Source organism: Strix uralensis, chromosome 1 (assembly GCF_047716275.1).
Source record: "Strix uralensis isolate ZFMK-TIS-50842 chromosome 1, bStrUra1, whole genome shotgun sequence".
Classification (NCBI taxonomy): Eukaryota; Metazoa; Chordata; class Aves; order Strigiformes; family Strigidae; genus Strix; species Strix uralensis.
The window spans coordinates 11,514,069-11,528,446 of NC_133972.1; the positions used below are offsets into that span (position 1 = coordinate 11,514,069).

Here is a 14,378-nt window from a genome sequence, read left to right on the forward strand (position 1 = left end):
TTCTCAATCCTATGAACTCCTCTGAACCTGCCTCCTGAACAAAACTGATGTTGCTTACAAGATTCTGACAGTTTCTGATTCCATCTGAACTTTAAACTTGAGTAGCTATTCATATAATGGATGAAAGGCAAAATGCACTCATTATTACAGATCTTACCTTTGTGCCACAGAAACAAAACAGTTATTCTACTGAGGGCCAGAAAGGTGTAGGCTCTTCATTTCAGAATTTCAAAGGGAAGCAGCTGCAATAAACACACTACACAACATCCTCATCAAGCCTGCAGACTGTGTTTTGAGGCTGTCTAAAAATAAAGCCTCGTTCTGCCAAATTAAAAGCACCATTCCCCCCCTTGACTTGTCATTAAGGACGTAACTATGCAGCGCTTCGTCAAATGTTAAATCCCCAAGTACTCATGCTGTAGCAGGCCCACATGTTGCCTTACTGGAAGTTTTTATGCCCAGTAGGACACCAGAACACCTCCCTGGCCATCCATAAACACCTTCTCTAATGCGCACGTGGGTAATTCAATCTTTTAATTGCAATAGCATTCCGCAAAAAAATACACACACAAGGCTTCTGAGAAACTATCACGCTTACGTGGTTTGTCGATAGAATATAAGATGAGGTCTTCCCAAAGTTCTCCATCATCTTGTTCCTTGGCAAATTCAATAGCTTTATCTACATCTTGCAATTCTTCCATTATCATCTTCAAGGCACTGCGGCTATTACCCATTCTGCCTAGAAGGAAAAAATAAGTAAAGAAATTATAAATCCTAAATGCTTATCAATGCTCAGTGCTTTAAGAAGCTCTTTCAATATGAATTTTATAAGTGTGAAGTTGCCTCAGACTAATTCAACCAAACCCAAATCTAATGTAATCTGATGTAGGAATGCATATCTAAATAAGTGCTCGGAGCACTTTGCTGGATTGGGACCTGGAGCCTTTCTTAAGGGTGTGTTGGGTCATATTAGGGGTTCTGAACTGCAGCAACATCTAATGCAAGGGGAAGTGTGTGTATGTGTATGCATGTAAACTATGACATGAAATGCCCCCTTCAAGAGCCCACACAGGCAGGCTTAATTTGCAGTAAGTATAGCGCAGCTTACAACCATGGAAAATGAGAGAAGGGAAGAGGAAGAAGTAGTAGGAAGGCTGAACTATTCTTTAAATAAATACATGAGTAAATTCTACTTTGCTCTCAAATGGTCCACAAAACATTCTACTAAAACAAAGATTGATTAAAAAAAATGCTTTTGGCTCTGTTCAAGACTAATACATACACATACATAAAAATCTTAATCTTACAATGCCTCCCATTCAGAGGTAGATTCCTTGGCCCACTGGAGGAGTTAATTTACAACTAATTTTATTTAAAAAAGAAAAGAAAAAAGGCAACAAGCCAATCTTCCAAATCAGCAAAAGATAATACTAAGCTTCTGAAATGTTTTCAGAATAAAACATTTGTTTTATTTCTCCCCTCTCTTCAAACTGACAGTATTACTCTTCTCTCGGAGAATGTCTCAAAAATACTCCCCCCCCACCTGTTCCCCATAGCCCCTCAACACCTCCAAAACCCCAGAAAAACACCAAATCAGAAACACAGTAACACTATATATAGAGTTGTAACACTATATACAGAGTTAAGATATGATATGAATAATCCAGTGCTTTGTTTTATTTTATTTTTTTGTTTTGTTTTTATGTTATTTGGTTGTACTGACTGCATACCAACTTTGTCTCTGGGAAAGCATGTTAAATGATATTAGACAATACATCATACATTTTCGCAGCATAAACTTTATGACAAGATTAAAAGCATGTTGTAATTTATCACACTGAGTGTTACTTACTCAGAAGATAGACTGTCTCTTCTACAAAGTTCCTCTGTTGGCAGATCTCAAGAGCCTTGAATTTAAGGGAAGGGAGGAGGGAAAGAGAATACAGGGAATCATGTAACATGGTATTTTATTGATCACAAATGCTGCAAGAGGCTTAAAGATATTTTTCCATGAAGTTGTATTACTCATTTTGACAGGAATACAGCTCCCTTAATATGTATGCACTGTCAGGTCCTCTGGCATTAATTAAGAGGAGAAACTCCATGGCAGTTTTAAAATTTTTTCTTAAAAAAGATCAAATATATCTGGGGACAGGACACCTATTTCAGTCTGGATTATGCCAATCTCTACCTTTAAATCTACTGGCAACTTCTTTCTTCTGATTCCAAAAGTTGGTTAATCCAAAAGCATTAATGTTATCTGCTGTCAAGACTTATGTGGGTGGATTTATGAGGTCTCTAGTGATGGAGGTCTCCTTGACATTCATTCACACAAGACTGCAGTTCTCCTCAGGGTAACCAGAATGGTTCTGGGAGGTAGAGAGTACCCTCCAAATTTTGTACCAGTGACCTCCAAGATGACAACACAAAAATAATTTAGTGCAAATATGAAAGAATAAGGAGGAAGTGTTTCTTGTAAATTTGGTTTAAAGACCTGAGGGCTAAATACCATGAGCAGTTACAGAATCTGTGTGTAGTTGAAAAACAGTTAGCACAATTTCAAAAATTACCGAACTGATTACCAACAAGTTTTTAGTAACAGAAAATTGGCAGAGCTGGTATGCCGTAAGTGATGCCATGTCTGTTTTCAATTTGGAAGCAGAAAGCAAACTCAAGATTCATGGCATTCCTGTGAAGACAGCTGTTCACCAATAAAGAATTTCATACTTGGAAATCAAAACTATAAATGTGTAAGATACAGCTACAGCTAAAGATGTAGGTAGGAATTAACTTTTCCTTCCATTCTCAAATTATTTCAGATGGGTTACTATGAAGAATAGAGATATGGACAATGAATTTTGGGGTAGGGGTAAGTGAATTACCCACCAGATACTTCAGGGAAATGAAGGTATGAATAATACTAATAAGTTATAAACACAGCTGACAGCCTTTTTTCTCCCTCCACTTTGAAGTTAACCTACAAAGTACCAGGTATTCAGTATTCTGTATGCTGCATGTTTCTTGACTGTCATGCTCCCTCTAGAGGAAAACAGGGAACATTCATACTTCTCTTTCAGTTCATTTTATAAAATATTTGCTAAACTGCACTTAAATAAAAGTGGCTTACTTTTAAAGAACAAGAATTACCTCTTCCTGCTGGATTTATAATTTCTTTAAAGCAATAATAAGCGTGAATTTGTTCAACTATCATGGCTTTTTGCAATTTATACACTGCACTGGAATCTGCTTAACAGGAATTGAAAACATTGGTAACTGGGAAATTCGTGGTCCCCTTTTTATTTCCTTAGAACAAAAATACGTATGTGGCAAAAAGTGTTACTATATGATATGTATGGTAAGAAGTATAATTACAGAATTAGCACTGACAGTATTCAACTAAGTCTTTTATGGTGTCGGAATCCTCCCTCTCTTCCTTAGCTTCTTACTGAAATGTATTAACATTTTAACGTAAGGTTGGAATGACACTTTTTCTAACATCCTTTTCTCTCACTTTGGTGATTATTGCACCACACCTTCCAAAGGTTCACAAGTCTCTGACATATTTTTCTTGCTCACAGCCCATAACTTCAGCAAAGTAGTGCCAGCAATGTGCTTGCATCATTTATTCACAGCGCTTTTCTGCACCACCCGTCACTGAAGACAGGTGGCTGGATCTGCAATAACTAAAACTAATTTGCAGCAAAAGGGAAAAAAACCAAACTGTGCAGGTAAGGTTTTATACATAAAACCATGACCACACAAATAATACATAAGGCTAAGAGAGAATCAGAGAGTTAAAAACAAATAAGCCAACATTGTAGACAGAAGTATCTGGCTGGAAACCTCTCAAGCTCATTGCTTAAAAAGATCACTGAGACAAAATAGTTTCGTGTGACAGTTTCAACAAAGACTAAGCCTGCAACCCTAACAATGTGTTTTCCAGTGTTTCCTGCTGTTGCACAGTATAGTTGACAAAAGCATGCAAAACTCGAGAAGTACCAGGAACAGTGCTAGTTCTCTTTAGAATGTCAGCCACGTAAAATGCAATATTCAGTATTACATTTGAAACTATGCACTGGTGTCATCATTTTAGCTGCATACAGAGAGGCATCCTTTCACAACAGCTGCTCTGCTCGGCCATTACAGAATCACAGAATCGTCAAGCTTGAAAAAGACCTTGAAGATCATCCAGTCCAACCATTAACCTAACATTGACAGTTCTCAACTACACCAGATCCCTAAGTGCTATGTCGACCCTACTCTTAAACACCTCCAGGGTTAACAGCAACAAATACAAATAATAAAGCACTAACCCAACTAAAGAGGAAAACTTAAATGTCCATTCAATTGACTTTAATTCAAGCAGAGGATAAAAAAACAAGACTGTCCTTAACTTTATCAATTTATTTATTTATTTGACAAGAAAGAGCAAGGAAGAAAAATGTAAAAAGGTTAAAGAAGGTGGAAACATGGCACTTTGTAAAACCCCAAGTCTACTAGTGGAAGTACAAAGACAAAATACTTTTAGCTCTGCTACTTCAGTGACTGTTATATTGTGTATGTTATTTGAAAGCAACTTAGGACCTTAGAATACAAAGCTAGAAAAGCTCTAACACTGACTAGTCCTAGATGTGGCAAAATTATTATTGACGTCTTGCAACCACAAGTTCAGTCAGGCCAGGCACTAATGAATACATACGCTGTAGGTACATATCACGTGTGAATTCAGAACTTCTGCATTAAAAAAACCTCACTGATTCCTGCCCTGTGAGCTGAGAGAGGAAGGTCTTGGCAGTCAGCCAGCCCTGCAAACCAAACTTCTGCGAGTGATGGACACAAACTCAAAGGATCCCTCCTTTTGGCAGTAGAGGGCAGTACCAGACACAGTTACAAATTCACAACACTACAAGCTACAGACTAAAATCGAGGGCCTGTGTTTAGATTTCAGGGGCTTACCTTCTCTAGTGGACAGTGCGTGCTGTCTCTGAGAAACGGTAGTAAGTTTGGACGATCGTATTCAGCATAAAGGCTGATCTGTTTCTCATGATATCGTTGGCCTTTATGGTGGTCTCTTTTGAAAAGCTTGTGCAAATACTAGGAATCAAAAAAAGAGAATCAGAACTCAAACCCACTTATACAATATTATTCATTCTCCACTAATAAAAAACTTCTCCTGATTTCCTCAGGAATGTGCTAACACATACTAAAAGGCACAGAGATTAAATCCTGTTACAAAAGACTATTTTTTCTGAAATACCCTCATCACAGCAATCTCCAAAACCAGATCTGTAAAACAGGTTTTCAGACAATTAAGTAACTGTCCTTTAACCTTCAAGGAAAACTACTGGATTTTGAATTTTATGGAAAACTTTGGAGGAATATATCAAATTAAACATTTCCATTATCTAGATATACTTGACCATTACAGATAACTATAGATCAAGTTTTTACCACGTAAAATGTTTTAACCAAAGCACCTTGAAGGATAGGTACTGTGGCAAAGCTCCTTCCTCCCTAGATGAGCACAGAAAAGCCTTGAGAATAATCACAAGGGTCACTTTTATTCAAAGTGAAGTAGGCTTCACACTTTGAAACTGATGCATCCCTTCCATAAACTGATAGTCAGTCAGTCAGTCATCTTTGCAAAGCTCTTGGGCTGCGGATTGCACACTTCACACAGCTGCTTCCTATAATCAGATCTCTAACACATAAACCTGTTCTCCACCAGATCGATGCCCTGAGCCCCACCTGTACACAACAGTAAGTTAAACTTCCCTCCCTAATACAGCCCAAGTCCACGGTTACACGTTACATACTCCACTGACAGCACGTTCAAACCAAAGGTGCTTTTGGAATAGCAATGTGGAGCCACAGCCTTACAGTGATATTGTAATTCTGCACAAACAAGAACAATCCTGCAGCATATGGAAGTTACAGCACTAGAAAGACAAGCAGTTCACTGGTCTCTGTGGATCAGCAAAACGTGCTTTAGAGTTGCACCCACCAGCCAACCCCATTTTTGTGTAGGAAAAGAGGAGGGATACAAGCAAGAAGCAATTGACCAGAGAAGACAAGTGTCTGCAATGCCATAAGGAGTATTTCACAGTATGTTAACAAGTAAGCAGTATGTTATAAAGCTCTCACAGGTACACATTTAAAAATTATTTTAACACTGTAAAAATGCTATAGCCATGTTAAAAAATGGATTAGCAAAAGTAGCCACTTTGGCTCTGATGCTTTATGACATTTCGGTGTCGTGCACTTTGACGGGATCACCACATCTGTAAAAGATATGCCCAGCAAAGAGTTTATTCAGCTCAACTTGAAACCAACAGAATATAGAAGTATTTACCACGTGCTGTAGCTCAGGCCTGTTTTCTAATTCTTCAACGACTCTGTCAATCTGAAAGAAAACAAGTAAAACCCAACAGATTAGCAAACGTGTGATGAATATCACATTTACAGGACTGAAAGAAGGATGGATAATACAAGCAAGCATTAGACTGCCATGCCATGAACTTGTTATACTCACAGAAATTTTATCTTCGTTATCCAAAAGCATGTCTACTGCTTTCTACAGTAAAGAAAGAGAACCCAGTTAAGGAACAGGTACACACATTTTCCTCTCACTCTATATATTATTACACTTGTTCACTGATGGGTATCAGATGGATATTGCAGACCTACTCTTTTCAGCAACAGTAATTCAGAGAGCAGTTTGCATAACATCAGCATTCCCCAACAGCACAGCATTGCAAGAGAACATATCATGTATCCTTCCAGAATAGTTCTCCTAAATTTCCACACTAATTGCAATCAATACTGTGCACTTACATTGCAGGTGAAGCATGCCCATTGAATCATGGGCCACAGAAGGCCACTACCAAATGTGCAGACTATTTGTCCCGTTGCAAAAGGGAACTGGAGGGTGATGGCTCTATAAGAAATACACGACTCAACTTGCCTTCCAGCTGGATTCCTCCAAACTGTCTGCACACCAATACCATAACACAAGCAGACAAGACCATCCATGTATGCAGAGTGGCCACCAGGATTCCAGTTCTGCTTCCTCTTACAAGAGCAAATTTTGCTTCACATTCAAAAAATACAAAACCACAGATCCCTAATATGGTTTACTTTACTTAATAAAAAAGAATTTTTTTTTTAAAAACTCTTTTTTTCCCCCATGCAGTTTAGAATGGGCATATCAAAGATTATCATCTTTGGTACAGATGGCTCCATATTTTATCCCCAGTGTTTAAACAACCACTAAACTGAAAAAAGAGCAGATCTACTTGGTTTCCCCTCAAGGATCATACCAAAACTCATTTGCTGAGGTTTTGTAGTCAGCTAGGAAGAAAGAAGATTGAATTCAGCACAAAATGCACACTTCTTGATTTTTGGAATTTAGGTTAATAACCTTGCAAACTTTGAGAAGCAGATTAATTGACTGCAGTGAAAGAAAAGTGGCAAGTACATTTAACACATGCCTCACAATACATTCACTGCCTCCTTTCTTTGGCTTATTAATAGCATTATTTGGTTAGAAATGCAGAAGGAATGTCATGAAAGTCTACTTGAGAATCACAACAATGATCTTGGATCTGGCACTCTTTTCACTGTGAGTGATACTCAAACGGAAATACAAAGGAAAAAATCATCCTTGGGTCAATTATTTTGTGGTCTAGGCAAACATCATCTTCCTTACCTCTGCATGTATCCAGACACAGCAAATGCACTCTGCCTCAACACTATCTTTAGCTCATTTATTTTTAATCTGTTAAAATATCTCTAGTGGAAAGTGAATATAAAATCATTAAGATCACCATACCTCTGAATCAAAATCCATGAGTAGAACAATTTTGTCTCTGATAGAGCTGAAAAGATTGTGCTTGTGGATCAACTGGAAGACATCTTTGTGCCTCAGAGTTAGGTAAATTTCTAGGGCTCTGCCATAGCGCTGGTCATAAGTATATCTGATAAAAAACAACGTTATAACCACCTGATCTTACATATCTAAGTGTAGGAAAATCACCTGTGAGGGAAAATATAAATATACTCTAGGATGTAAAGCTTGTTAGGATGGTACTTGATGTGGTAAGTATCTAAATAGTTGCTGTGATTAATTTTAGTTTAAGGGAAAGAAAGCACTGGGCAAGTTTAATTTCAACTCTGTTTATACTAGCCACCACATTTGTGTTCTGACCTGTGGTTCTCTACATTTTCATCTTCCCATTTTCAAACCACAGGGGAAGTCACACAAAACGCTAGCTTTTCTATTTTTGGAAACTAATTGGAACTCTCTTCAGAGCTAAAAACATTGTTGTCTTAAAACTTTGGGACAGACCGTAACATAGCAATAGACAGTAGCTCTGCTTTCTTCAAAGAATGAAAAGAACTTAACATGGGAATCAGGCTGAGGAAACCAAAGAGCTTTATCCCTGTATGAAGTAGCCTAGAGGCAGATCAGTTTTGGCACATTTTCCAGTCACATATTTCCAGCCACACAGTAAAACTAAATATACTATTTTTGAAATAGTGGGGGAAAAATACCATTTTATTTTCCTGTGGGTAATTCTGAAACGCACACTTCACAAAAGAAGCTTCCTCTTACAGCATAAAGAGGAATGCTAGCTATTTGCTTTGGAAAAAAGGAGTAGCAAATCCAATCTTATACTAAACTCTTTGCTTGCATACTCAGTGTATACTTTGTAAGGAAGGGAAAAGAACTGATAAGCTGTGCAATCAGTAGGGAGGAGAAAAAGCCGATATTCTGTAGAATGCAGCAAAGCAGATATTTCTGTTAAGAGAGTTAGGCAAATATTTATAAACTATAGTACACTATTTCAAGCTTACTTTTCGTAACAGGAGTTTAAAATTGTACTCACAATTCTGCAAGTGTTCGTAGCAAAGTCCTGTTCTGTGGATCTTTCTTCAGGTGATCCACTACAGCTTGAACTATGATTGTGTTGTTGTAGAGATCTCCAGGCCACTCTTTTATCAGGGTTGCAAACCCCTAAAAGTATAAGAGATTGTAACAGAAATAGAAAGAACTGCCTAAGGAACATTTCAAGACATCAAAGCTTCAGCTAGGACTCAGAGATGATACCTGCTGTGCTTCACCTCTAAGCCACTTTTACGTGCCCACAGACACGCACAGTGCAGAACGCAGATTTTCCTTCTTAGGGCAATGTTATTAAGATTCATGAAGCTGAGTCTTTTTCAGGTGCTGTAGGCTTTGTGCAGCACCTCAACCACTTATGTTACATTAAACAAACTAAAAATAACTCTTTATAAAAAGATAATCAATCTCACAGTATTTGCACACTCTGAAGAACATTTTACTTAGTCTTTTAAAAACAAAACCAAAATTCATCTTTCTAATCTTTTCATTATTGTGGAACTGTCCATTGATAAACTGTTTGAATACAACAGAGAATTTGCTGTTAGGATTCTACATTGCTGAGGGTGTTTGGCTGGCAATAACGATTACTTGTGGACACGTAAGGCTGCAAGTACCTCATAGTCACTCTCCAAAAACTCATGTAGGACCATTTCGTAGATCAGAGGTTTCAAAACTGGATCCCGTCTGGGCAAGTAACGACTAATTGCCTATAGGAAGAAGGAGAACAAAGTGTCAGAAGGGAAATGACATATAACATCCTGGTACACTGATGATAGAAAAAAAGAATTGTTGTGAAACAAAAAAACCCCAAAGTTATAGGCAAAACATGGCTCTTGGTAAACATCGGAAGTGCTGTATACTGACATTTGTAAGCAGTATCCTGAAGTTATTTACTTTAGGATTGCATACATTGGAATTGTATTACTTATCTGAAAGCATTTTCATTAGGAAGATAGGTGGTAAGACAGTAGTTAGAATGGGAGAATCAGCCACTGCACTTAGAGAAGTCTGAATATTTACTGCTAGTCATTTAGAAAATAAAACACATTAAAGAACCCTCAAAAGAAGAAGTTTTCAAAATCCATTTTGTCCAGTCTTGGTCTTATATCTTGTAAAAAGGTATAAGCATTCATTAGATGAAAAATGTGTACTTTTGATTTATGACTTACTGAGAGGTCACTACATTTTATGAAAAGTTCTGTTTTGCTAGCTATTTTTACATACCCAGATGAAAACTAATTTGAGAATACATCTCTCCATGGAAAAGGTGAAGGTGTGTGATCTGTTGCTCTACAGGAGGTATTAAGGAACTGCATTCTGGCAGGCAGGAGAAGAGAACCTGCCAGAATGAATCAGCTCATACCCTGGAATTTCAGCACAGCATCTTATTAGCACTATTATTCCATGCAACTAGAGGCCAAGGTTGGTACCACCTGCCAAAATAAACCCTATTGCTACCAGCTGTGTTGGGACTTTGGGGTTTGTAGCTGAAGGTCCAACACTGATGAAATTCCTCCAAACACTCAGAGATGTTGCTTGTTGCCCACTAATGGCACATGGTGCAGTACCGTTTTATTACTGAAGCTGCTTGTACAAAGCAGGAGAAATAACATCTCACTACGTTTATTTTCTGCAGTTTTACAGACAGCAATTCACAAAAAATTCTCCTAGTATTTAAACCAAAACAATTGCCTAAATTACATACTTCATTAAAGTCTTCCATCCGTAGGTGAAAAAGGAGGTAAAAATGAAAGACCAATAAAAAAAAGCATTGTTAATAGCTTTGCAAAAATTAAAAGTTCATTGCTCACAGGAGACCTCTTCTCTCCCCACGCTTTGAGCTTGACCAGTCTTTGCAACGTAGCACGCTGCCAACATCAGCTCCCACCATCTGTCACAGAATTTAATAGCTAACTCAGGGCACGGTCTTGCCAGCTGCCCTGGGGAATCATATTCCTGACCCCCTCATAAAAAAGCCTCTTCCGACCATAAAGAAAGCAAGCAGGACATCAGCTGGAGACTCGAAGGCAGAGGACATTCTCCAACGGCTGTTTTCATTCCCACTTTCTACCTTCCTGCTACCTCCTCAACGACCAGCCCTGCCCGCCAGGCTTTGCTGCAGCTCTTGGCTGCGGTTCGGCTGCACAGCGAGGTGCTGAGCAGTGCAGCTGCCTCGTTGCATGGGGGCCAGGCTGCCTCGGGAAGGAAATCTCTCCCGCCCCATGTCCCACTGCTTTGAAGGAGAAGCACAACCACCTCCTGCAGTTTGGCCCCTGTACTCAGCAAAGACTGAGAAGCATCCAAGTTATTTTTAAGCCTAGGCACAAAGGTGAACTAAGACCCATGTTGGAGGTTACAAACCCTTCCTGGTTTATTTTTAAGCAGTCATTAAGGAGCGAGGTCAGACAGAAAAGCTCCAGAATCAGGATGCCTTAGTATCAATTCCTGAATCACGTGGTGAAACTGACTGTAAATAAAAAAAGGATACTATACACAAATATATTTTCTTCCTTAGTTTCTTCTTAAGACCTGCTTTCAGACTTTTGATCAAATGGTATAACGACAGGGGATACACAAGAAAGCCCATATAAAAGTTGACATGAGATAGCCTAAAACATCTCGCCAATAAGACCAAACCACAATTATTTACTCCTCAGAGGACACCTATGAGATGAAAGAGGCTGTCTGGATAATGCTGCTCTATGCTTATGCCCACCACAGTCACATGAAGTCTTTCACGTGTCCTCTAGACAACGTTTTGGTCATTAAAACATTGCTGCCACTAGCTGATCATCCTGCACCCCTGCTGAAAGTCACTGCTGTCACAGCAGAGTCAACAGAATGGAGCATATCCCTCATGCCACAACGGCCAATGCTCACAGAGTTTGGCATTTTCCTTCACATCCACCTTTGTTAGCTGTTTGAGCCGAGACATTGGATTTTACACTGAAATGATGCGAGCACAAGCACGTAACTCCAGCAAGCCACCGCTGCTGGAGGAGGAAAGGAGCTGAGCATTGCAAGGCTCTAAAATCTTGAAATTGCCATAACAAGGTTTGCTAGGGGACATTCACTGAAGACACGAGAGACATCAAGATACCAAAATGCAGCCTCTGGTAGCCAAACAGGACCTTTTAGTACTGAACACAAAAACCCCCTAGACCCATGGCAAACAAACAAGACACTCACCCCACAGGCTTTGACATTGGGGTATCACTAATTAGTCCCTCTGCAGGAACGAAAGTTTAAACCTTTAGTTTTACTGCCACCTTAGTTATTAGCAAATCGTGTTAGATGGGAAATGTCAGATTTCAGGCAGCCACTTATATACAGTGCATATTATCTGAGACAATTCCATTTTGAAACACACTTTGTCTCCAAATCTCAAATAGAGTCTCCTCATCAAGGCTTAAAGCCATTATAGCCCAGTTACACTATCGTGTTTGATACCTGCTGGTTGAATAAATAAGTAAAAATTCCAAATAGCATACAAGTGACCCCACGCATAACAAGAACTGCTTCATTTAGATCTGGCTTAACTTAGTTCAACCATTATGATATTCAGGTATTTTTGGGAACTTGGGAAAAGTTATGTGTGGTTGAAATAATAGTAAAATAAGAAAGGTATCTTCTAGAACTGCAGTTTGAAGCTGAATAATGTAACGGACTGCATCTTATGTTTTTCTAAGCCCACTTTCAAAGGGATGAAAACAACCAACTGTTTAGAAAGGCAGTAATTTAGCAGAGATGTTTTTGCAGCAAACCTGCAAATATTTTTATATTTTACAGTCTGCTGGATGACATAAGTGGAGACAAGAAAAACATCCATTCCAGGCACTTGCATCTAAAAACCAAAATAAACCCAAAAGGACTAAGAAGCAGTATATCAAAATTTCACCTGTACCTGCACTCAGGTCCTTTATTGGATTGAAATAGAGACAGAAACATGAGATTTCATCTTCCAAGGTGGCAAAGTGTGCACCGAACCACTAAGAACTCATACAAAAGGCAAGGCTGTTCTTGCACTGGAGTGGCTCTAAAACAAAAGCCAGACATTTCTGAAAACCGTAACACTGAAACACTTTCGCTCTTTGAACAGAATTAAACAGCTCAAAACCAGCAAGGGACTGCATGCTGTGAGATCTTAATAATATGTCCTTTTAGGCTCATTGAGTTTGAATAGGAAGACATAAAATTCAGAAATAAACGTACACGTGTTACCAAAGGGAGTGTGCATAATGTTTTCTACTGGTTTGGCAGTGACAGCGCTATAGCCTTATGTCCTGGGCAATTTATTAACTGAGAATCTCACATTAAATGTGTACTGTTATGGTAGCTGGCTTGCGACCAGGAAAAACACAAGACAGGGCAGACTGCTCCTCTTTCTTGCTACCATTTCTAGCCCACAGCGTGAGTTTTCCCTGTTACTTTGCAACTTAACTATTCTTTGACACTTAAAACTGTGACTCTGTTGCAAGGGACTTGGATTTTCAGGAAAGGCTGGCACCCACAGAGGTTATTTTCCTTAAGAGTTGGGGTAGGATTTTTCAGGACATACTGGAAGGGAGCGAAAACTAAATAGGAAAGATGTATTTAACTGTGAGCATCTTTGCATGTAAAGGCCTTGGGGATGTCTTTTACTTGGGGGTTGTCAACAAGTTAAAAATAGGTAGCTGAGTACCAGATGTGCTACACCTCCAACCCCGTTTTGAGGCTTGTTAACGTACACATGTCAACCTGAGAGACAACTGTACAGCTAGAGATCTGGGGCAGGAATTTCAAGGGCAGTGTTGTATCCTGCTACCGCACTAGGGCCATTAAACACAATGCTTAGATAGTTGGTCAAAACATACGAGAAATACAGCATGCCAATTACTTGAGTACAGAGAGAGAAATTAAGTTACCTTAAGCTGACCTATTTCTTTAAACTTGTAAACTTCAAATTCCCAGAGTTCTGTGTTTTTGCCAAGAATTTTCTGGCACTTTCTGGAAGGAAGATGAACGGGGAGAGAATAAAAGTAGGTACATTGAATAATACAAGTGTGACAGCATTACTGCAAGGATTCATTTCTTTTTCCTATCAAGACAGTTTTGAAGCTGACTTATTTTGGAAACCACTGCTTCAAGCAGAGTATGCCAAGTACTCCTCCTTTCAGATCTTACAATGTTGTTGCATCCAAAAGGACTTAACTCCTTACTATGCATTCACCCTTATTGATTAGGGCCATATTACCTTTATGAGTGAAGTTTTTAAACCTCAGCTGAGAGAAATTGAGCACTTAAAAAGATATGCTTATGCTTACACATACATGAAAACACAAATCTTAGGTAATTTCTGATCCTTACTTTAGATACCCATATTTGGCACTTCTGTTTACACTCATCTAACCACAAATTATTTTCTGATGGTCTTACATGTAATGACACACTAATAAATTTAGATTATCAACATCCAAAGAAAACCTCCGTTTTG

General features: G+C 38.8%; 1 protein-coding gene across 6 annotated transcripts in view; it reads right to left on the minus strand.

Moving 5' to 3' along the window:
* VPS41 (VPS41 subunit of HOPS complex) overlaps positions 1 to 14,378 on the minus strand; it is a 109,736-nt gene that overhangs the window by 14,731 nt on the left and 80,627 nt on the right. For all 6 annotated transcript variants that reach the window (XM_074886065.1, XM_074886499.1, XM_074886152.1 and 3 more), the window contains 9 exons: positions 13,810 to 13,891; positions 9,520 to 9,612; positions 8,889 to 9,016; positions 7,832 to 7,976; positions 6,533 to 6,574; positions 6,353 to 6,403; positions 4,957 to 5,094; positions 1,853 to 1,907; positions 599 to 739 (listed from right to left, as the gene is read on the minus strand). In XM_074886065.1, the coding sequence (XP_074742166.1) occupies positions 599 to 739; positions 1,853 to 1,907; positions 4,957 to 5,094; positions 6,353 to 6,403; positions 6,533 to 6,574; positions 7,832 to 7,976; positions 8,889 to 9,016; positions 9,520 to 9,612; positions 13,810 to 13,891 (875 nt within the window). The remainder of the gene's footprint in view (positions 1 to 598; positions 740 to 1,852; positions 1,908 to 4,956; positions 5,095 to 6,352; positions 6,404 to 6,532; positions 6,575 to 7,831; positions 7,977 to 8,888; positions 9,017 to 9,519; positions 9,613 to 13,809; positions 13,892 to 14,378) is intronic.